Source organism: Carcharhinus amblyrhynchos, chromosome 4, assembly GCF_965287045.1.
Source record: "Carcharhinus amblyrhynchos chromosome 4, sCarAmb.v2.hapA, whole genome shotgun sequence".
NCBI classification, from domain to species: Eukaryota; Metazoa; Chordata; class Chondrichthyes; order Carcharhiniformes; family Carcharhinidae; genus Carcharhinus; species Carcharhinus amblyrhynchos.
This window is the reverse complement of record NC_137327.1, coordinates 80,691,097-80,716,277: the sequence shown is the minus strand read 5'-3', so window position 1 is coordinate 80,716,277 and position 25,181 is coordinate 80,691,097. Positions and strand designations below refer to the sequence as shown.

Here is a 25,181-nt window from a genome sequence, read left to right as displayed (position 1 = left end):
AGCCATCCTAGTGATAGTGGCCACCCTGATCAAATCATTGTTTGTTGTACATCGCACAAACTTGTGAATGGGCCCAATGCCTCCACTTTTAGCCCTGGAAAATGCCCAGTCTACCTCAGATTACACTGGTACGATAAGGTGTTTCAAAAATTTGAGCAACAGTAAAACTAGCTGTTGCCTGCTGTTATTATGCAGTAGCAACATGAGTGATTATGCTCCATCAACAAGATGCTTCTATCAAACCAAAAGCACATTCTGCCTATTGCGCAAATGTGCCGGTGTGATGCCAAGTGTACAAGCCATGCATCCCATTGACGGGCAGATTGTATCAAATAATGTGTCCCATCCACTGTTCACAAAAGGCAAGGTACTGACTGTACCCAATCAGCCTGGCCTTGCAAAACTCAAAACTTAGTGCCCAACATTAGATGTGATTCCAATTTGGACAATACTTGCTAATTAGCATTGTGCTAAGAATTACACTGAAAACCAATTTAAGATTGTCAGTTGGCCATGCAGTGTGCCTCAACTATGCATGCTAGAAGTGACACACATTTTTACACAGAACCCTGTTTCTTGCAGACAGAAGGAGAATTTCCATGCATTGCATCTTTTCCAATGAAACAAAAGCTTGAGAGACAGCCAGTCCCTTAGTCATTCCCATAGCAATGCCTTGACCAATTATAGTCAACTATCTGGTTTGAATTTGGACAAAAGCTGGGCAGTTAACTGTTCTCTATTGCATTCTCTATGGCAACACCTCTACCAGAGTCCACTTGCCAACCAATCAACACTGTCTTCTCAAACAGTACAAGTTGTTATTCTCTTTACTGTTGGTTTATCTTGTGATCTATCCCGATGAGTGCAAGGTGAAAAGCTCTGATATCTTGGCCGGACTTTTACTGCCCTGCCCATCCCGGGAATCAAAGTGGGTGAATGGTGGAGCATGGAAAGGTCCTTTGACCTCAGGTGGGATATTATAGTTTTGAGATAAGCGAAGCCGTAAAATCACGCCCCCAGTCTCTTTTTCAGCAAGTTCAGTACAATCAAACAACTAATTCAATACGTACTTGGCCGTATGAAATATACCACTCAGATCTTGAGTTAACAAGTATGGGGTTCGATTTATTGTTAAAAACTCACTCAGGTTAAAGTATAACACTTACTAAGAAGCATATCCCAAATTCTATGAAACACACGTGTACACACACACATACACACACACACAAACACATACCTACACACATACATGAACATGCATATCAGAACAAGTTTTAGAGGAGATGGAATCAATAAGAGTTAAAGTCCATTGGAAGGAAAGTAAATATATGCTCCGGCATTCTTTTGGTTTTGAAATTGGAGTGGATTTGTAGCCCAATAAGCTGGTTATTTTACTGGAGAGAGTCTCTTTGTAAACAGTAATCTGTCTTTTTCTAAATTTGATGCTATGGCAGGTAAAGTTTCTTTCAGTTAGAATTCTCTGTCGCTGCGATGTATTCCAAAATATATTGAGGTTGGGTTCAAACTTGAGGACAGCATGAAGTGAGAGATGATAGTACATTTTGCAGTCTACTGGGTTGGTACAATCTGCAGTCTTCTCCTTTGCTGTAACAATCAGACAAGCTTATACTCATAGATTTTCACTAATTGGGTTCCAGTCAGGAGACAGCTGCTATTGGTGTACAATAAAGACTGTACTAATGAAGGAGATTTAGGGCCCATTTTACCATCTAGTTGTGCCTATTTTCAGGCGTGAAAACTTGGTAAAGTCAGGCATGTGGCTAATTCTGCCTCCACGCTCGTTCCCCCTTCACCAAGGCTCGAAAATGGCCATGATTGGACCCGAAATGTGTGATGGCAATTTAAGTGTATTTGCGTGTATTTAAATTGACTTAATGGGCTATACGCCCAACCTCACAGGCACTTCCCCCTTTATCACAGAATTCGTGGATCCAGATTCGGCGCGAAACAGATGTGCTCTACAAAAGTCTGATTTGGGTGCTCCAGTTAGTGAGGAGGTAAGTGCTGAGCATCCAATGGCTCTCTGCCTGAGACTGGTGGGTAGGAGGGAAGGTGGGTTCGATGGCTGTCTGCTTGAGTGGGGATGGGGGAAGGTGGGTCTACCACCACTCTACCTGTGATCAGTGGGGGGAGATGGGGGAGTCTGCTGCCACTGCCTCTGATCAGTGAGGGGGGAGGTGGCCTGCAAGATCGGTCTGGGTGGCGGAGGGGGTGCGGGATAAGGGGGCGAGTAATGTTGTGGGGGTGGAACAATGTATGTGGGAGCATTATCCGGCCTGGTGGCGATGTGGCAGGGGACCCACATTCCATCATTTCTTTTCAGTGCATGCGCAGTTACAGGCACTGATTGGAACGGCAGGATTTCGGCTGCGTTAAGCCCCACCCACAGGCTTCAGCAGCATGATTCGGAATTGCTGATATCATTTCAGGCAGAGTGCGTATGGGGTGCTTCAGAACGGGTCAAAAAGTCGGATCGGAAACACTCCCAGGTTCAAGTCCACTCAGCACTTAGAACTAAAATGGTAAAAAGGGCCCCTGATCTCCCATTGGCAAAACTATCACGATGTCATCGAACTAGAGAGGGTTCCTCAGCATCTTTCTTGCATAATGAGTTTCTGGCATCAGGAAATTTGGTGGCCTATCACCCTTACTATCTGCAGAGAGTTCAGATAATGGCAGGTGTGATGTTCATCGGGGAACTGCCTAGACATGTGCCCTAGTAATTGATGTTTATGGGCTTCCATAAACTTGGCCAATTTGTAGGTCAGGTGACTTCTGCAACCATTTTAAAGCATTGTGCTTTTACAGTTCCAGCTGTTCTTATTACTTAAAAAAAAATCCAAAGTGTTATATCATTCAATGAAACTAATGATTGACATGCCATGTTGCACATGACACATCACCTTGGTGGGATAATGCCATGTCTAACCCTCCAGCCACCTCAAACAGAGGACTGATGAAGTTGCAGTTTGTGCGTTGGAATGGTTTGGCATCATTCAACACAAAGAGGTGCTGCACCACAACAATGCCAAGTGGATTTCCTCAGGAGGAGCAAGATGCCATCAAAAGATATGAGCACAAGTAATTGACACCACCCACTCTCAAATAAGAAAGAAACACAACTGAAACCAGAAAGAAAAACTATAACACTAAAATCATGAGAGAACTAAACTGGTTGCATCTCCCTTGCAATATAGCTTGTACAGTTATTGCCTGAAAGTAAGGGTGTAGGCAGAAATGTATCGGTAATAGAGATGAGGTAAATTGTATATGGGGTCAATATTTATGAGGAAAAGAGTTCATGCAGGACAAATTTTAACTCTTAATTCCTGTCATCAATGATTGATGCACCAGTCTTTCTGCTTGTAAATCATCTTCACCGCCCCCCTTCTATTTCTTTCCTTCCTTCCTCCTGCTTCTCTATTAAGACTGGCTGAAATTTTCCTTCCCTTTTGTGACTGGGATTTTACTGGTGCCGCTGAGAATGAATGGAGTTTTGGCTGGAATGTCAGATTTTCTGTTCTCGCTTGCAATGGGGTCCGCCAAGGACGAGATTGGAGAATCCCGCCCAGTGGGTGCATCTTTTATTAAAGGTTTATCTTCCTGCATGACAAAGATGCAACACTAGTAATCCAGGACATTGTATAATAGCTACAGGGTAGTCGCCACTTATCTGTCCAGACTGAAAACTATCTGTTTCAGCATTCTCATTTTATGTTGTATCTAGTTGAAAGCATAAGCTTCTATACAGGGGTCCTCAATAGCACTTCAAACAAGGATTCTGATGGGTGGCCTTGATTCAACCATTTGTCTAGTCTTCCTAGTTACACGTGATTCACCAGTTAGGCCTTGCTTTTGGCAAGCAATCCATGTCATGAAAGTAATGCAGTTTCTTCTGCTTTTGCCTCCTTTCCATGGGGTCACTGACAAAAATGCTTCAGTGACTTGCTTGATGTTCTAGTAGAGTGAAAAGTGACAAATATGTCTTGGCAGATCCTGACACATCAACACACGGTAACTGGAAGGACTGTTACTATGGTGGATCTGGGTTGGAGGTTGTCTTCAAATAGGTGTAGATGATGAAGAAGCATCATCTCAGACTTGTCTGGGCTGGGTCTGAATACTTGGCCCCTAGGTTGAGGCCAATTGGTACCAAACACCTGCAGTTCAAACCAATGGCTTTTTTCCCCTTTGCTTGAATTTTTCTTCCTCAAGTCCACCACTGCCACTGGAAGACCTAATGCAATACTCCCACTGAACATTGTGGTTATTATTAATTAAGCAGTCATTGTCAGCAAAAGGTCCCTGTAAAACCAATTTTATACAAAAATGCACCAGCAAACAGCAACTGACAATAATTTTCCAAAGAAATGAAGAAACTTGCTACACATTAGTAAATGCTCTTATACTTTTGAGATCTGAAGACCAGAGCAAATTGCTTAGAGTGCTGGATATAAACAGGCTAAGGGCACTTAAGGAGGAACAAAAATGTGTGACATTTACTTTAGGTTGATTACAATTAGGCACTTTAATGAGGCCAATGCATGACTTTATAAATTCAGAACTTTCTTTGGAGCTACTGAATTTGTTAATTTGCAAGTTGTCTGATTCATTGGCATTTGATTGAGGAATATATAGGAGCACTAAATGTAATTTTCAAACTTTGTATTATTCTGCGCCTTAGCACTTCAATTTAGGCACATGACATCCAGCTATTAATTTGTAATGGTCCCAAATTTCCAGAATTTGGTTCCAGTGGAACAAAGTTGGAAAATGCTCTGTTAGAATGTATCATCACGGAATTGGTCCTAGTACGAATATAAATGCAAATTATGAGCAAATAATTTCATTAATACCATAGCTATTACTATATATGAAAGGGAGCTGCAGAGAGTTTGATGGGGAATTAAACTGAACAGAAATTCTCAGCCTCATGAACTATAAAGGTCGAACGCAATGTCAGTCTGAGATTCACCATTGAGGAACGTACTTTATCAGTACAGTGCATTGAAACCGAATATCAGCAAACTTACAGTAGACAGGATCTAGAAACTTGTTGGGATCAAGAGTTAAAACTTTGCAATTACATGACGTTGCAACAATTAGATCAACGTGCTGTCCTGCATCTTTTTCACTGCCTAATAAGTGAACCACCTTGAAGCATTATTTCTTGGATTATGAAGTGATCTTTGTGCCGGCATCAGAGAAGAAATTCATCTAGCTTGTTGTAATTATTTTATTTGTGCACTGGGAATTTTGAATAATCATGAACAAATCTGATTTTCAGCCTATTTTCTATGTGATATATACAAGTATTTTTTTCCATCTTCTTAAATTGATACTTACCCCATATACCAGTTCACCCACCATTCCATTCCAGATTTTAGTTTCAGGATCTCTAGCTCCATATTTACCGTCAGGAACAACAGACAGTTTATATTTAATGCCAACATGCTTGGCTATTTCAAAAGCTAAATCCACACAATAGCCTTCATATCTATCATTTGCGCCAAATTGTTCATGATTTTTCTTCAGCATTACATACGGTGATTCCTGCAACAATAAAAAACACGAATAAATGGATCAAGCTCACACATTACTGTCAAGGGGTTCAAGGCCAAATGACAATGTTTTTCAGTTTGCTGACATAAATGGGATTGGTACATTTACAGGATTTCATACCTGTGCTTATTATAATTACTGCTAACTGTTTTGGATAGAGACCATTAGATAATGAGTGCTAATAGGAAATTATTACAGATCATGTTAATACCAATGGGATCACTGTTGTTACGAAGCATTAGGTAAAAATGCACAGACAAAAAAGGACAGCTGACTTATTGAGCATGCTTGTTCCACAAACAATGTACAATCTCAAGAACTTGACCAAATGCATTTAATCTCTTGCTGAAATGTTTTGCAAGACTGCAACCTGCTCTCTCAAAGCAATTCTAGACCATGCTTCTGTGATAATGACATCCTACATTATAATGCATTGGACGGTCAAAATTGCTTGCGATGAATAGGAATAAACATACTTTTGGAGGAAGATAGGTATCAGCAGTTACCAAATTGTTACCAAAAAACACATTCATAATTTTAGACATGAAGTAAATCTTTCTTCAAAACTTCTACCATAATTCATCCTTTCACAGAAAATACAATTGTTTACAATGAGGATCAGAATTCACAGTTGCTTAATATCTACAAGAAATCAAAATCAGAAGTTGATTTTAACCAATGCTGGTGTAGGATGCAGTCAAGATGGTGGGGGTGGGGTTGAGGACAATGTTTCACATGTACTCACACCTGACCATCTCAGATTACCTCAGATCAGGCACAGGAGAATTGCCCACTCCAGTGGGGGCCTGCATAGAAAAGCTATGGACCAGTTACATCATTGAGGCTGCGATACCATTTGAATGTGAAATGGTATCTGTTTTGGATAGAGATCAAACCAACCAGTAAGGCCTGCCAAGTGGTCATAATGTAAGCATACCAAATCAAGATAGGTTTTTTTCTTACATTTGTGTGAAAGTTCATTGTGGGTCAGGAGGAGTGTCAGTGCTGCTCCAGGCGTTTTTTGCCATCCCGGTTTTGGCCCTTCTTTTCCCTCCAATCACTGGCATCGTTTTGGACAAACACTCCGCCACCAGTATTAACCTTGTCTTTAGTTTTGGTTTATGACTTCCCTGGGTGCTGATGTTGTACCACATTTCTCACTCCTATCCACTGGCATTATTCCCGCTGCCTTCTAACAGAAGGCAGGGCAGACAAATTTACACAACTAATGGTGGCTTTTGCCCCCACCATCCCACATCTCCTGTAAACCATAGCTCAAGGTAAAAGCAGCCTGCTAATTCCATATATTGGAACCATGTTTAGCTACTCATTTGTATCACTTGGAGATCCTCACTGCAGGTACAGCAACGTTCACTTTCATTTTCAGTTTTCCACTCTCATTTTTAAGATTAATGACTCATGCCTGATACTGTTCCATGGCAATGGTCCCTCGCCCAATTGACTTTCTGGGGCACGTGTTATGATGTTAAATGCCAATAGCCATTAATCTGCTGGGATTAGCGCCTTCAAAGCTAAGCCTCATCCAATATTCACATTTTTCAGCAGTGATCGCTCCTCGTAATAGGCATGCCAACACTGGCTGATTCTTCGCTTGCTAATCCTAGTCATACGTTAGTATTCTATTATTGCTCAGTTACTTCAGCACAAACCTGAGATGGAATCCTGAATCATTTTGTTTCACTTTTCACACCTCAATGGCTGTAAGACCAAGATGAGGATGTGTCTGGTGCCAATAAAGCCTGTTCTTTTCATCAGCAGCATTGCACTTTGATTTTAATCTCCGGAAAGACTGGTCATGACACTGGTGTAACCTTTCAATTCCCTCTAGCAGCCATCCTGCAGTCTCTTTGATTGAGACTGGCAACTTAAGGGTTTTAAATCATCTTGTCAACATTAGCAGTAAACATGATAACGCTACTGTAATAGAGGCATTACTCCCTTTATTTTCAAATGCTTTCATTGACAGAGCAGACTTAGGAATTTTATATATTGTGTTTTTCACTAATGCCACACAGCACATTTCCAAACCTTCAGCTGTGATTTCACAAATTGTGCTCTTGCCAGGCAGTCTCATCCTCTGTATTTGAGTGCACTTTTCACAATTTTCCACTGATTAAAATAAAGAGATAGAAAGTAATATGGGTCCCAGATAATGGAACTTAGCAGATTATCATCCATGGGGGCTATGATTTTGGAAATTACTTTTCTTAGTGTTAATTTGCTTTAAACGATGGGCAGATTTGACTAGGAACTCATGCATAAGTTCATTTCACTTGCCACTATCAGAAACTGTAAAACCTTTATCCCAACATGGCTAGGTTGGTTTCAAAACCGCATGTGCTAGAGATGAGTTGGCTCTTTAATGACACAACAAATTGTAACTTTCAATTCACCATTATAAAAGCAACATAAGTGAATTGGGACAGTTGTGATCTGCAATGGCGGCTTCCTCACTTAAAAAAAATGCATTTGTGAGGTACCATATTGAAATACATCTCAAAAAGCAGTTGAGTCCATTCATGCAATAACTGCCACTGCAATATCTGGGAACTTGGGAGACTTGGCCCAATTTAACAGATCCACTTCAAGAGAATGATAATAAAGTGAACACGTGTAGGAAACGTTTGTGGAAAAAAAAGTGACAATATCAGATACAAAATGGATGGACATTTATTGAACAGCATTGGGAGCCTTGTTTTGAAAAATGTGACAATAAAATAGAAGACAATAGAAGCGATGGCAATAAGTGGAATTTATAAAATGAACTTCCCTGTTACAGACTCAAAGCTACATTTTCACAGCTACTGATGATATATTCATTGCAACATCACCCATTTTGGTGAGAAAAGTACACATAAGACCTTGAACATTGGAAGAATGATAGCAATGAAAGAAAAATAAAATGCTATTATAATTAGAATTGAATCTTTTAACATTCAACATAAAGGCTGAAATGCTGGCATGTACATAGCAATCCTATCTGCTCCTTATTTTCTTCACTCCCTTTTTTGTTGGATTCACAGAAGGAATTTTAAGGAACTAAACTAAACTTCACTGGAGAAAACTTTTCGTGAGTGAATTCCTCAATCTAAATTGCCATTTCATTTGTTATCAGAATACATTAGGAAGAAACAAGAATTACTGAAAAACTGTTCTTTTGTGCATCACTGACCATCAACACAGTAGCGATGGTGGAATTTCTTCATTTCCTATGTGTGTAAATGTGATTGTGAAACTTTTATTTGTCTGATACTTCTAGTGAAGATGTGAAAGCCTTTTATTAAAATGGAGGAGATGTTTGCTAGGCAGTTAACATTATTGCTCCATGTAAGAATGCTAATCTGTTGTCATTAGAATGCAAATCAAGATGGTCATGATTGCATACAAACATGGAATGTGGCCAAGTAGTCGATATTCTGAAGCAATATTATGTCTATGTTAGTAACACAAAATAAGTTACAAGTCTGATTTTTGAGATCTGCCTATGAAAGAATGATTGTATCAAATGGGATATGGTGAGAGTGTTCACCGTTGGTCAGGAGCACTTTCTGGCAATTGGTGGGGCTAGCACTGTCATGGGGTCTTGCCGCTGAAGCCTAGGGTCCATCTCACCAGTTTATTAGAAATCTGTCAAAAGCACTCGGATATTACTTAATGATGGCTAGCAGCAGGTAAGTGGTTGTTTCTATCATAGAGTGAATATCACGAGGTATACATTCTTATATATAATGGTGAGTTAGCACATTAAATTAGGTTGCATAATATGAAACAGGTCACCATGCAATAGTTGACTACATTATTGGACCTTGTCCCAAATTGAACTTGTCATCCTGTTGAACCTACATATCAAGTTCTGTTGAAATCTGCTAAGGATTTCTGAAGTTATTGTTCATAGGCAGACACACAGGCATGTAGATAGGTAGCCAGGCAGGCAGGCAGGCAGACAAACAGACAAACAAGCAAACAGATAGACAAACAGGAACACCGGTGAAAGTACCTCTGTCCCCTTTTGGGGTGGAGGTAATAATTTACTGAGATGCACTGTTTAGAGAATAGAAGAGTATTTCCATCAGTAAAATATTACTGTATTTGGGAATCAGCTTAAATCTTATATTTAAGTCTGCACTAATATCTTCTCACAGTCAGTCAGAGAAATTCCATTACTGTGTAGCTCTCTGCAAAATAATTTTTTGGCAAATGTTAGAGAGTGAAACATATGTAAAATGCATCAATTTTTAAAAGTTAATTAAAATTGAAAAAAAGGATTGTACTTACCATTATGGTAGTGACCACTATTGTTCTGTTTTCAGCAGAAGTTGATTCATTCATTTGCTGCATATCAGCGATAGTCACCAGCCTTTCATATTCATTCCAGTACCCAATCTAAAAACAACAGAGATTTGGACTCTTTCAGTTCAAGTTCACTTGTGGTAAGAGTCCATGAAATGCAAAGCAAGGATGGCACATTGGCACAGTGGTTAGTACTGCTGTTTCACAGCGCCAGTCACCCGGGTTCGATTCCCGATTTGGATCACTGTTTGTGGAGTTTGCATGTTCTCTCCGTGTCTGCATGGGTTTCCTCCAAGTGTGCTGTTTTCCTCCCACAGTCCAAAGATGTGCAAGTTAGGTGGATTGGCCATTCTAAATGGCCCCTTAGTATCAGGGGGACTAGCTAGGTTATATGCATGGGGATAGGGTCTGGGTGGGATTGTGGCCAGTGCAGACTCGATGGGCTGAATGGTCTCTTTCTGCATTGTAGGATTCTATGATTCAAAGTTCTGAAATATACATAGTCAACTTGACATCACGGATTGTTCAGGGTTTGGCTTCTGCACAAGACTTCTTGAAGGCAATATATTAAATATATTCTGAACAGCAAGTCCAAAAAACAAAGACAGAACCCAAAGGCACTAATATGTGTTTTTCAGAGGTGGGGGGCTAAATTTTCCAGTTTTGAGGCTCGGTGACATGCGGGCCAGAACATGGGAGTGACTTCCTTTGGCAGATGGGACTCACCCACCTGAAACATGCTAATAAGCTTATTTTGGTCAACGAGACTGCGATGCCATTCTTAAAGGTCATTCTGATTTCCAAACTTGGAGACAGGCCCCCTCTCCCTGCAAAACTATTGTAGTTTGCAAAAGAGGGCGTGAAGCCACAGGCTGTCAATCAGGGTTTCAGTCTGTCAACATTTTGATCAGAATCAATGGAGTATTTGAGATCCATTCAATCATGAAGAAACATGGCTGGAGCAGAAATCCATTGAACTGTCAATGGAATGTTTTTTCCAGACATTAAAATGTTTCATTACTTAGTGTTAAAAGGATTCCATTGAATTGGAGTGGGTTTCAAATATCTCAGCTTGCTAGGAAGCCTCAGCAACTTCAAATCAAAGCTGTGTTCATGCATTAGGGCTGAGTGCACAACACTGCAGAATATACCTCCCTCTCATTATGTAGCTGACATCTCAGGCGGAATTTTCCCATTCTTCTGACCATGGGAATCATAGTGGCAGGATATGGACCATGCAAAAGTCCACTGACTTTGGGCAGGATTTTCCTGTCTTGGGGTGAGTGTAACCAGAAAATCCCACCCCTCCTTTCTATCAGAGGACTTTAAAGGGGGTCTGCTCACACCTGCAGTTTCTGACAGGGAGAAAGGAAAATCTCTGCTGCGGAATGGAGTGCAGCAATGATTTAAAATCCTGCCAGGTGATCAGGGAGTATGGAGATTAAAGTGACCTAGCCACTTCAGAATTTGCTCAACTGGCAGGCTGATATTGATTAGAAGACTGTCTGAAATCACAATGCGGGGTGATTTTTGGGTCTGCCAGGGCTAGAAGAGGCAGTTCAGTCCCGACATTCCCATTCCCGCAGTGAATGGCGAGGTCAACCCCTTGCCCCCCAGCCTGACTGAACCCAGGATCCTTGATGGACCCATCCTCAACAGTTTGGTAGCAGCAGATGGACAAATGACCACTGGACCTACATCCTCGAGCCTTCTTAGGGCCCAGGGCACCAGGTCAGTGTGTCAGTATCAAGATACCAGGTGGCAATGCACTGCTGGCACTGCCAAGGCAAATAGGCTGAGTGGGGATTGGGAGAAGGCTGAGTGCAGGGGGGGTGGGGAAGTCAGAGGGTGAATGGGGGCTCTGAGGGGGAAAGGGGGCTGAAGGGGGATCGGGTTCACCCTCATGCCTGTGTGGTGTGTGGGGTTGACCCATGATTTGAGTGGTGGAAGGGGGGTGGCTGCTCCTCTTTTCTGAGGTGTTGGTGTTGCTCCCCTCGACCTTCAAGGTCCAGCACACTACGTCCCGTTGTAAACAGCAACTATAAAGCCCGCTCAGTGCTGTTCCCGCTTTGCGGTGGGGGAGGTGAATGACAGGAAGCTGGTGAATTGTATTACAATTAGTGGATTTGCATAATTATCAGGTTGCTGCCCACTCTGGGCAGGAACCCGACTGGGGCCGGTGGGACAGGGGTGGGTGAATCCTGTGAGCCCTCCGTCAGGAAACCTGATTTTTGGCCCCATTTACCTGGACATCGAGATCCCCGTTGGCCGTCCGCAGGGGTTGGAGAATCGGGTCTGGGGTGAGGGTGTGATGGTAAATTTGAATTGGCTGTCATCATGTGATAAAACATGCCTATAAATGTTTGGCTACTTGGATATTAAATTAATTTACTGGATGCCAACAGAAAAAAGCCGAGGGTTCTGAAGTGTTAAAATAGCAGATGTACCTTCTATGACCCACTTTCTTTGCACGACCTGCATCAGATGCAGTAAGAATAAATAATACATCTGTACTAAGTTGATTACTTGCAAAGACTCATTCATAATTCAGTACTTTTAGTGACTGCAATGAAGTACTTGAGACTTTGCCTAAGATTAAGATTGATCATTCTTTACTCTGCTCCACAACATGCTGTTCTATATTTATCTATCATATTCATCAATTCCCCACAGCGTTGCACACAGGAAGTAAAGGTCAAGTGTAGGCTTCAGGGGAATTACGGATAGAATGCCAGAATAGTCAAGACTATTGTACAGACATACAACTTTGACTCCATTTTAAAACTATGCATTATGTCCTATATGGAATACAATTGCCCCATCCTTATTATACGGTGAAACAGCAAAACATGTGGGAATTCTAGCAGGAACCACAAAGAATGAATCGAACAGAGAATGCTGGAAAAACGCAGCAAGTCTAGCAGTATCTGTAGGGATAGGGAAATAAGAATTAACGTTTTGAGTCCATTTGGCTCTTCATCAGAACTGTCATGAGGAAGAGGATGTGCGGGAAATGTGTCGAGCCCGGTGGAATCTTTTCCATCCCTCCCAGAACCATGACAGGTCGCTCCTGGCCTCTCTCACCACCCCATCAGCCTCCGCATTCATCTACCATTATCGTCAACTCTTTGGATATCCTCACTCCCCCATCCCAGCCGCAGAAGAAGCCTACTGAACACTGACAAAAGAATCAATTGAGTCCTCAATTACGATCATTCTAATACACAAGGCCAAAACAAACTCAGTAATTTTGTAGCCGAGTGAGATTTGAGCACATAATCTAGACTGACACTTCAGTGAAATGCTGCTCCATCAGAGAATATCATCTTTTATATAAAACATCAAACTAACACTCTTCAAGCAATCTAAAAGATCCCATGGCACTATTTGAAGTAAAACGGGGAGAATTCCTGTTGTCCTGGCCAATATTTATCTCTCAGCTAAAACCACACTAACAGAACACCTGGTTATTTACCACACCTGCCACTTAAGGTTGGCAATGTAAACAACATGGGGGGATTCTCCAGCCACGCTCACTCAAAACCAGAGAATTCTGCCCTCAGTCTATGGACCTTTAGAACATAGAACATTACAGCGCAGTACAGGCCCTTTGGCCCTCGATATTGTGCCGACCTATGAAACCAATCTCAAGCCCATCTATCCTACACTATTCCAATATCATCCATATGTTTATCCAACGACCATTTAAATGCCCTTTAATGTTGGCGAATCCACTACTGTTGCAGGCAGGGCATTCCACGTCCTTACCACTCTCTGAGTAAAGAACCTACCTCTGTCATCTGTCCTATATCTATCACCTCTCAATTTAAAGCTATGTCCCCTCATGCTAGCCATCTCCATCCAAGGGAACAGGTTCACATTGTCCATCCTACCTAATCCTCTGATCATCTTATATGCCTCTATTAAGTCACCTCTTAACCTTCTCTCTAATGAAAACAGCCTCAAGTCCCTCAACCTTTCCTCATAAGACCTTCTCGCCATATCAGGCAACATCCTAGTAAATCTCCTCTGCACTCTTTCCAATGCTTTCACATCCTTCCTATAATGCGGCAACCAGAACTGTACGCAATACTCCAAGTGCGGCCGCACCAGAGTTTTGTATGGCTGCAACATGACCTCATGGCTCCTAAATTCAATTCCTCTACCATGGCCCCCACCCATCAACCCCCCACCCCCACCGCCTCCGCTACAGTTCCCATGTGGACATGACAGGAAAATTCCAGCCTATATCTCAAAAGCCAATTGGTGTCTTTCACTAAAAACTGGCACACAGATGGCGTATGACTCCAGGGGGAACTGTCTAGATTTTAACAAAGGTGCAGATCAGCATTTGCCTCCTGGAGTCTTTTGAAGAGAACATGAGGACATAGAGTGAATTGATTTTTGTTCTGAATGATGTGGCTTCTTATATTTAGAGTGCTGTTCGCTGTTTCAGAACATTGTGTATTGTCTCAGTTGCAGTGTTGAAACTTGTCACAGCCATCAAAATTTGAGCAGGATTTTCAGAGCAGATTGTTAGAAGTGGATTGGCTTGAAACCTCCTCAGTGAGATGGAAATTCAAAATGCAAAGTTTTTTTTCAATTTCATATTTACTAATTAGGCAAAGAAGAGCCCCAAGGGAGAGTTGCATATCAGTGGGATAACTCAGCATGACGGAGGTATGCACTCTACCACATGTCCTCTTCACTTGTCTGTTTTGTCGTACATGGGACAATGCAGTGTACAAATGGGAGCGCTATGTTTTCTTGCACTATAACAGCGGCTACATGTGAAAATGACTTAAAATTGTATCAAGGCACCTGAAAGGTGGTTTACAAATGCAAGTTTTCCTTTGGTTGTGTTATGGAGGTGGAAGCAGATAGATGTTGCCAACAGGAACTTTGGAAATGGAAACTGATTTATGTGGATTTTTCTTATTTCGATTATCTAACAGGCACATGACAAAATACTTTAAAATCTTAAGAAATTAAAAATCCTTTCACTTATTCAGCACTCAGGTTTTGCACTCAAACTCATTTGCACATCAACAAATGTAATATGTTCCATGAGGCATTGCAAGTGAACAACATTTCAGAACATTTTTTTGTGTATTAAAAGGATTCTGGCTACGTTTAAAAGAGGTAACCCGTAAAATTTTATTGCTAATAGGGAAAATGTGCTAATCAGAAAAACAAGCATTTTTAATCAGAGTGCCCCAGTGTACCATCTGTAAGTGATCCTATTTTAATTGAAAATGATTGTAAAGAACCATTCACTAGTTTTATTGGTGCCCACTGTTCAATTATTTGGTAAATTAAGTAATTTTTAATATTGGAAAGCTTTTTAAAATTGCCTGTTGGTGCATTTGCACCTGAAAAAGACTCCATTTAATTTTAATGAAATTCCTCAGACTTTTGTTTGGTCAATTTAGGTGGAATTATCAATGTACATTTTCTTATATTCATTCACGGGGCATGGGCGTTTCTGGTTTATTGCCCTTGAGAAGGTGGTGGTGAGCTGCCTTCTTGAAATGCTTATACAAGTGAGTGCCTTGCTCGGCCATTTCAGAGTTGAGAGTCAACCACATTGCTGTGGATCTGGAGTTACATTACACCAGAACAGGTAAGGATGGCAGCTTTCCTTCTCTTAAGGACATTAGTGAACCAGATGGGTTTTTCCTACAATTGACAGTAGTTTCACGGTTATCAGTAGATTCTTAATTCCAGATTTTTTTATTGAGTTCAAACTCCACCACCTGCTCTGGCAGGATCCGAATCTGGGTCCTGGTATGGATTTATATGTGTTGGTGTGGATTTCAAAGCACTTTAGAAACCTCATTGCACAGTTCACGATCACTGGAGAAGCTTTGTTGTGGAGCTGGGAGTATTCTGACAGTAAAATGCTTTGATAACTTCAAATGCCATGTTTTTTCTAAGTTTTTTTATTAGTGTCACAAGTAAGTTTCCGTTAACACTGCAATGAAGTTACTGTGAAAATGTACTATAATGTAAATATTGTAACATAAATATATTTTAACTGCAATGATTCATCATGGGGCTGTCTTAAAAGGTAGGTTGACCATTACACATTTAAGACTGTTAATATTTCCCAATGTTTGTTTTGACAGCTAAACCCGTAATGAATGTTAGGCTGAGTTTCAGAAGTTATAAACCAGTTATTTCACCAGAGATCTTGTAAGTATTAAAATTCATTAGCGTATTTTTCCCCTTGGGAAAAGTCCTCTTACACGTCATGTTTTGGAATCTCTAACGTAAGGATATGAAGTTATTTAAATGCCCAGATCCTGCAAAATAAAAAAAAACCTTCACCTGAAGACAAAAAGCAGCCATGTTCTCCTAGATTGAATTGATTAACAGGTTCAAAAAAAGGCCATCTAATTTTCAATTTCAATGGACTCCATTGTTTATATTTCCTAGTGTTTGTTCTGAAAGCTTAATTTCCTTAGTGCCGACTGGCATGGTGGCACAGTGGATAGCACTGCTGCCTCTCTGCGCCAGGGTACCAGATTCAATTCAGGCCTCGGGTCACTGTCTGTGTGGAGTTTGCATGTTCTCCCCATGTCTGCGTGGGTTTCCTCCGAGTGCTCCAGTTCCCTCCCACAGTCCAAAGATGTGTGGGTTAGGTTGATTGCCCATGCTAAATTGCCTCTTAGTGTCAGGGGGATTAGGGATAAATAGATTGGGTTACAGGGATGCGGCCTGGGTGGTGTCGGTGTCATTGCAGGCTTGATGGGTTGAAAGAAAGCACACCTCACAGCGCCAGGGACAAGGGTATGATTCCCAGCTTGGGTCACTGTCTGTGTGGAGTTTGCACGTTCTCCTCATGTCTGTGTGGGCTTCCTCTGGGTGCTCTGATTTCCTCCCACAGTCTGAGAGGCGTGCTGGTTAGATGCATTGACCAAAACAGGTGCCGGAGTGTGGCCACCAGGGGAATTTCACAGTAACTTCGTTGCAGTGTTAGTGTAAGTCTTATTTGTGACTAATAAATAAACTTTAACTTTGACCTCCTTCTGCACTGTAGTGTAGTGATTCCACTGATCATATTCTATTGACCATAGGCCGAGCTTCTGACCATACAACCTCTTGATCACAAGTACTGTCCACTTCCAGCTCTGCAAAATCACCTGCTTCCACTTCTGTCTAAATCCATCTGCTGCTAAAACCTTCAACCTTACCTTTGACAGCTTCAGACTTCACTATCGCAAAGGCCCCAGTCGTTTTCCTATCCCCTACCTCAAACTACATTCACCTTATCCAAAATTCTGCTGCTAGTATCTTGTCTCACACCGGATCCTGCTCATCCATTATCACAGTGCAGAAGCAGGCCATTCGGCTCATTGAGTCTGCAGCGAATTGCCAACGGGGCATCCCTCATTTCAAATTGCCATCCTTGTATTTAGAGTCATAGAGTCATAGAGGTTTACAGCATGGAAACAGGCCCTTCGACCCAACTTGTCTATGCTGCCCTTTTTTTTTCAAAACCCCTAAGCTAATCCCAATTGCCCGCATTTGGCCTATATCCCTCTATACCCATTGTACCCATGTAACTATCTAAATGCTTTTTAAAAGATAAAATTGTACCTGTCTCTACTACTTCTTACAAAACCCACAGTCTTTCACACCATTACTGGTGGAAATGTCTACAGATGTAAGCCCCGTGCTTTGGGGTTTTCACCCAAAAGCCCCCTAACTTTGCACTTTCTTCTAATTGTTAAAAAAAAGTCTTGAAATGCATATGTTTGACCAAATCTTTGATTTCTAAAATACAAATTTGTTGCTGATGCAAAATCATAATTAGATACAAAATAAGAACAGAGGCCACAACTCTTCCCCCACCCCCCTTCCAACACCCCCAGCCACTGGGCAGGTTGTGCAGAGGGAGCAGAAAATAGCATGGCTGGGATTCCCACTGGAATCCTGCCCACCCTGACCAAGGTACCATTTTACAATGGGGCAGACAGAGCCACAGACGGGAAGCCCATCCTTACCACTTAATGACCTATTCCTAATGACCTCAATTTTTAGGCTGGCAGGTGCCCGGTAACTGAGGATGTGAAACTGAAAAAGGTCCCACCCTTAATCTCAGGTGGTAACGGAGGAGGCACCGCAGTCTGAAGGCCTCTTCACACTGGCGCTTTTCCCATCAGGCACCACAGAACTCCGGCCCTCCCTTCCTCCCCCAGCCTACCCTCCTGATCCTTCAGTGCATCCTCTATGCTCCACTCCCCTGGACCCCTTACCAGAAGTGCAGTCGTGGGACTTAGGGTGGAATTTTCTGGCCGCGCTCGCCCCAAAACCTGAAAAGCTCACCTGAGGTCAACAGTCCTTTGTATTGTGCCCCCCCACCCACCCCCACACCGAACCCACTACGATTCCCATGGCTGGTGGAATGGGGAAACTGCACCTCCCCTTGATCTCAAGCATGGCACTGCAGTTCCTCTTCCAGCCACTGTGGCACTGTGGCCGGAAAAGCTGGAGAGACGTCGGTTAATCTGAATGGCAAACAGCTCTCCATATGCGTATGGAAGTCCCGCCTGCTGCCAGTCAGAGCTCAGCTGAGTGTGAAATTGCAGCAGACCTGCCGGAGTTGACAGGAACGTGCTCTCGGGCTGACAGCTGCTGAGTGCTCACCATCCTGAAAATTCAGGCCAGAATATGTGATTCTAAATTGGGGACAACTTTAAAGTGGAATTTAATTATCTTTGAATATTCTGGTGTAGTTATTTTTCCATATTCCCTTCAGGACGGCATGGTGGCACAGTGGTTAGCACTGCTGCCTCACAGCACTAGGGATCTGAGTTCGATTCCCAGTTTGGGTCACTGTTTGTGTAGAATCTGTACATTCTCCTTGTATCTGTGTGAAGAACCTGGTATTATAATACATTTGTCTTTTTTTTTGATATTTGGTATTTCACTTGGTTTAAAAAGCTATGTTCCTACATAGTGTAAGAGTTAGGTTGTCCCTTATGGATGAAACAGTGCAGGAAATTAAAATTAAAAATTATAAAAAAGACTCCTGTCTGCAATTCTGGCTCCACAGTTCATTACCATCCATCTGGTAAATCCAGATGGTTTGCTCTTGTAGCAATTTTTAAAGTTGAATGCCACATATGCCGTCGTACTTGCTGGAGGGTCCATTACATTTGTGCTCCTGAGGGTATATTGCTGGCAGAAAATAATTCCCAGATAGATGATCATTTGAATCATGGCAATATCTGGATATTAACCACTTTAGATTCATTTTGAAACAAGAAAAGTAATTGGTTAGAGCATAATAATCGTAAAAAAGAAACTTTCACTTAGGAACATAGGGTGGCATGATGACACAGTGGTTAGCATTGCTGCCTCACAGTTCCAGGGACCTGGGTTTGATTCCCCGCTTGGGTCACTGTCTGTGTGGAGGTTGCACATTCTCCCCGTATCTGTGTGGGTTTCCTCCGAGTGCTCTGGTTTCCTCCCACAGTCCAAAGGAGGACTGCAGGTTAGGTTGATTGGCCATGCTAAATTGTTCCTTTGTGTCCCAGGATGTGTGGATGAGAAGGATTAGATGTGGTAAATATGTAAGGTGACGGGAATGGGGCCTGGGTGGGTTTGTTGTTGGTGCAGACTCAATGGGCCGAATGGCCTCATTCTGCACTATAGGGTTTCTATGATTGAGGAGCAGAAGTAGGCAAATTTAGCCCTTCCGGATTGCTCTGCCATTCAATCAGATCATGGCTGATCTCTCCCTGGTCCCAAATCCACCTCCCTACTTGTTCCCCATCTCCTTCCCTCCCTATAGAAACTTTCAAAACTACAGGGCATCCTATAGCATGTTACAGCCATTTAAGATTTTTTGAATGGAATGTGGAAGCTAACTTGCACACAGCAAGTTTCCAGACAGCAGCATGGTAGTGACCAAGTTGGCTGTTGTTTAAGTGATGGTGATTTAAGGAAAAGTATTGGCCAGGAAGCTGGGGATAGATCCCCTACTCTTTTCCAAAAACCACTGTGGGATACTTTGGGCTCAATTTTACCAACAAGTTGTGCCTATTTCTGGATGCAAAAACTTGGTAAAATCGGGCGTGAGGCGAGGATTTGCGACTGCCTCCACGCTCGTTCTCCCTTTACCAAGCATCTAAAATGGCCAAGAGTGGCACTGCGCCTGAAATGGGCACAAGGTCAATTGCATTTAAATTGACTTAATGGGCTGGATGCCCAAACATACCTGAATTTCTCCCTTTACCACTGCACTCGCAAGTTCAGATTCGGCACCAAACAGACATGGTCTGCAAAGGTTTGTTTCGGGTGAACTTACCTCTTTCAGCTTCTGAAGAGGTACATTCAGAACGTCCAGTGGGTCTTTAACTCAGATCGGTGGTGGAGGGTGACAGGGGTGTGGGGGGGAAGTGGTTGGTCAAATCGTTCTCTGGTGGGGCGGGGAGGAGGTTGGAAACAGGACAGATCGTTCTCTGGTGGGGAGGGAGGAGGGAGCTGGGTCAGATCGTTCTCTGGTTGGGGGGGGGGGAGGAGGAAGGAGGTGGGTCAGATCATTCTGTTGTGGAAGAAGATGGGTCAGAATGTTCTCTGGTGGGGGGAGAAGGAGGGTGGTTGGTCAGATCCACCTGGTGGGGGGGGGGGGGGGGCAGGGGTCTGCTGCCACTCTGCATGTGATCGGTGGGGGGAAGGGGGCAGGGGGCCACGGTCAGTCTGGATAGCGGGGAGGTGGGGAGGGATAAGGGGGACAGTTATGCTGAGGGAGGTGGGGCAATGTTTGTAGAGGCCAGGGGAGAGCCTTTATTGGGCCTGGAAGTGATGTGCCAGAGGAGCGTTTTTCAAATTTTTTTTACTGTGCATGCGCAGTTGAAGGCTTTGATTGGATCTGTAGCATTTTGGGCGTGATAAGCCCCACCCACAGGCTTCTGCAGCACGATTCAGACTCTCTGCTTTTTATTCAGGCAGAGTGCGTACAGGGACACCTGAGAACAGGTTTATAAGTTGGATCTGGAACACCCCCAGATTCAGCACTTGGAATCATAATGGTAAAATTGGACTCTTTGGGCCTGATTTTACCAAAGATTCGCGCCAAAACTCGCAGTAAATTCGAGCGTCGAGCCTGTAACGCGATCTGCACCCGAATCTGAGCAGATTGCGCCTGTACCGACAACCGATTTGGGCGCGGGTCCAGTCCGCGCCCGCATCAGGCGACCCGACAATTTAAACGCATTAACATGCATTTATGCATTTAAATCGACTTAATGAACTGCGTGTCCAACTCTACTGCCAAATCCCACTTTACCGTCTTTGGATCCATTCTGGATCCACGCTGTTATCAACCTGCAAAATAAAAATCCGAAGCTCGTGCTTCTCGAACACCCTTCGCTGATCCCCTGCTAACCAACCTGGCAAACCCCTGACCCCAACATCGGACCGCCCCCCGTGGGAGGCAGCACCCCCCCATCTCCCCCCTGCAATCAAACACCCCCCCCCCACCGGGAGGCAGCCCCCCCTGCGATCAGACCCCCTGGGATGCAGACCCCCTCGGCAGAGCACACTCCCAACTTACCTTCATCGCTGCTCTTCCTCCACCATCCTTTTGACCTGCAGTCGTTGCTCAGCCTCCAGCACCTTCTTGGCCTTCCACTGGCGTCTGCCCTGGGGCTGGGTGGGGGGGGGGGGGGGGCGGTGGGGTGTGCACTCAGATGGATCTCTGGTTGGGGGAGGGGGGAGATGGTAAAGGATGGGGGTGCGGAACATGGACTTGGGATAATCTCCACCACAACCCCCCCCAACCAGAGATCCATCTGAGCCTGCCCCCCCTCCTCTGACAGGTGCCAGTGGAAGGCCAAGAAGGTGCTGGAGGCTGTCCAACAACTGCAGGTCAGAAGGATGGTGGAGGATCTGCTAAGGGTCCTGCCTCCCGGGGGGGATTTGACTGTGGGCGGAGTGGGGGGGGGGCTGCCTCCCAGGGGGATCCTATCGCGGCTCATCCCCCCTACCCCACTCCCCCCAGCCTCTCTCTGTTTTGTCTTTCGCGCTGGACGCGTTGTTTCAGATTTTTTTCGAACTGCGCATGCGCAGTGCAGAGCTCCAATTGTCCCAGCAGCGCTAAGCCCTGCCCACAGTGCTTACTGGATCGGAGCTGGCAAAAAGCGTATGGGTGCACTGGAACAAGGATTCTGGGCTCAGATCCTTTTTACGTCCGGATCTAGCCCTTAAGCTCCGATTGGTAAAATCGGGCCCTTTAAGTCCACTTCAGTGGTAGATGGGTTCACAGCTTATCCTCTTGACATGTCCCAACTCCCCAAAGTAAAATGCAACCCAATTTCTTGCAGTTCAACTTGTGTATTGCAATACAGCTACAGTTTAGGTTGTTTAACCTAGCGATGAAAACCGAAAGGACTGAGAAACTTGAAGGCTATATAGCTTAAATTGGCCACAGAAAACCCCGTTGGTTATATATCACAGCTTTCCTTTCCATTGCAAGCAAAAACAACCTTCTAAAAGGGGGTGACTGAGAGGTGACCTCTAAAAATTGTTTGTTGGTACTAAATTGCACAGGAAAGGTAAATCTGCAACAATACTTCAAGGTAGAAAAAGTAGCTCAATGAGTACTTGCCATTTGTGAAGCAACTTATAATAGAGTATTGTAGGCAAAGACTCTAAATAATTTACTATACTGCTGAGTTCCAAGACAGGGAACTATAGCGGGGTAATTTTAATCTAACCTGACAGGATAAAAAACTGACAAGATTGGATTGATTGCCTGTTTCAACCAATTTTATGTAACAGAAATTAAAGTATGGTATGAAACAAAACCAGTGGCTAAATTATTCCATCACTTTCCCACTTATTGGATTAAGTGCACCCATGATATATGAAGTTATCTGAAGAGCTCAATGTATCCCTGAAACACTCTGAATTCACATTTGCTCTCAGGTTGTAGAGGTATGGGACACAATTAGGCAGATTTTTCAATGCATGTAAATGCTATTGTTTCCAGTGAACGTATCTATGTAACAATCTTGCTGGCTACCAGACTGCTTCATAGGGTTGTTGTTTCACCTAAACAACACCCAGATGTCCTTCATGGGATAAGATGCAATACATGTTGCTGTATTGCTCTCGGAATAACTGCTCGAGGTCCGCATATGAGACACTGTGGTCAGCAAACAATACAAGTTCATTGTACATTCTGTATAACGTGAACACTTCTTCCTCTGTTTCATGATGCCCCTCGTTTTTAGGTATTGGTTTACTTTCTGCAGTACACTGTCTATTGCTGACTGTCCTCAACTCCTCTCATGTAACATGATTCACCACAATCAGGTATGGCTAAGCATGTCAGCTATTCACTTGCATGAACCTGCCAGTATTCAACTGTGAAGGGTACTGATAAAGATGATCTGACCATCTGTAGGTGCATAGACGTTGATGTCCAGGTCTTGACAAAGCCGACAATGTAATCAGCATCTGGTGATCACTGTGGGAAGTGAACTTTTTATCACAGAGATACACGTGCCAATGTAGATGTTGGTTGGTATTTTCTGCATTTCATAGAGTTGAAGTTCTGACAATGGGCATGATGCATAGCAATTGGTCATTCACTGCCTTCAATTTACTGAGGGTATTGCCTGATGCAACTGTTGTGACATAAGTTTCTGTACGTGGGTTGAAATGCTCGGGGGCTGGCAGAGATGCCAACTTTGCCTTTAACATGTCAAATACTGTTTGCTGTGTGATTGCCCATTCCCATTCTGCATCTTTGCACAGTAGCTTCCAAAGGGGCTCTGTGATTTCTTTGTACTTGGGAATGAATTTGTGATAAAGGTTGGTAATACTGAGGAACAGTGTCAACTTTTTCACATCAGCTGGGGTTGAAAGCCCATGAGTGGTTTTAACATTGTCGTGTATAGGTTTTACTCCTGTTGCTGTCACTCTGTACCCTGGAAAGTCAATCTGGGATGCTGCGAATGTGTACTTTGTCCTTGTTAAGCATTAGATTGTGTTGTGTGGGTTGAGTGATTACCACTTATAAGCACTGATTGTGTTCTGCTTTGTCCGTGCCATGGACAACAGCATCATTGAATAGATTGAATATCCCCTCAGTGTCTGACAAGACTGATGAAACAACCTTCTGGAATGCATTAGGTGCTGAACTTAATCCATATATTCTGTGGTGTTGAAACACACCTTCATGAGTAATGAAAACTGCTTTGCTCTGCTTGTGGTATTTGAAGGTAGCTCTGGCACATGTAGGGCAGGAATTTCTGGCTGTACTCGCCCTGAAACTGGAAAATTGTGCCAGAGGTCAACAGGCCTTACCTCGGCCCACCCCTTGTCTGCCACGATTTCCATGGGGGCCAGAATGGGAAGATTCACCCTGTAGTGATTTATTAAGATTGTGGAGTCATGAAATGATGCTGATGGTTCCTGGATTAGAGAGTGAATACATGTCTGGAATGATAGCTTTGCTGAACCCATCGGGGTCAATGCATAGTCTAAGTTCACTAGTACATGTGTGGACAATGACTTGGTCAAATATCCGCGGAGATAAACCGACTTACTCAATGATACCATCAGCTTCAAGCCATTTCAGCTCCTGTGACCCTTCGGAATGGACTGCAAACAGTAACCTTCTCAGATTTTGTGAAATTGGTAGAATTGATGTGGGGGAGTGAGGAGCATGACAGTACCTCTTAATCTGCCCAAATCCGAACATAGTTGTGTGTAGTCTGTGTCATCAATCATATTAATGTGTACTCCAGTGGGCGTCTGCAAGATTCAAACCAAGCTTATTAAATAGGTTTCCCCCATAACCTTCTGCCTTTGGCCACGTAGAACCTGTCTGGGCCAATTTGTTTTTTATCATGCACTGGAATCGTGATTGTTGCCAAAATGGGAATAATCGGGTCATTGTAAGCTTGAAGAGTATCTGTGACAAGACTGGGAGAAAGTTGTGCGCAGTAATGATGGTAGAGTTTGTCGCTCAGTACAGATACATATGCTCCAACATCAATGAGGAGGGACATGCGATGCCCGCAATCTTGACTGAACAATCCTTAAAATGACCTGGTGCCATACTATCAGTGACGGAATACATATTCTGTTCCTAACTATCAGGAGGAGACTTGGCCACCTGTCAAATCAATGAGGTCTTCTCCTTCAACAACCTGCATATCTTTGTGAAGTCATTTCACTTTAAGCATGAGTTACACATTTTCCCTTGAGCTAGGCACTGCATTGTGAATGGATGTGTTACCACTGTAACTTGGGCACATTTTTGA

General features: G+C 43.2%; 1 protein-coding gene across 6 annotated transcripts in view; it reads right to left on the bottom strand.

Moving 5' to 3' along the window:
* The window catches only part of gria3b (glutamate receptor, ionotropic, AMPA 3b), a 374,879-nt gene that overhangs the window by 119,068 nt on the left and 230,630 nt on the right, over positions 1-25,181 (bottom strand). For all 6 annotated transcript variants that reach the window (XR_013886514.1, XM_080187405.1, XM_080187406.1 and 3 more), the window contains exons 9-10: positions 9,880-9,987; positions 5,368-5,574 (exon numbers count right to left, since the gene is read on the bottom strand). Coding sequence is in view for 5 of the 6 variants with exons in the window: in XM_080187405.1 (XP_080043531.1) it covers positions 5,368-5,574; positions 9,880-9,987 (315 nt within the window). In the remaining variant the exon portion in view is untranslated. The remainder of the gene's footprint in view (positions 1-5,367; positions 5,575-9,879; positions 9,988-25,181) is intronic.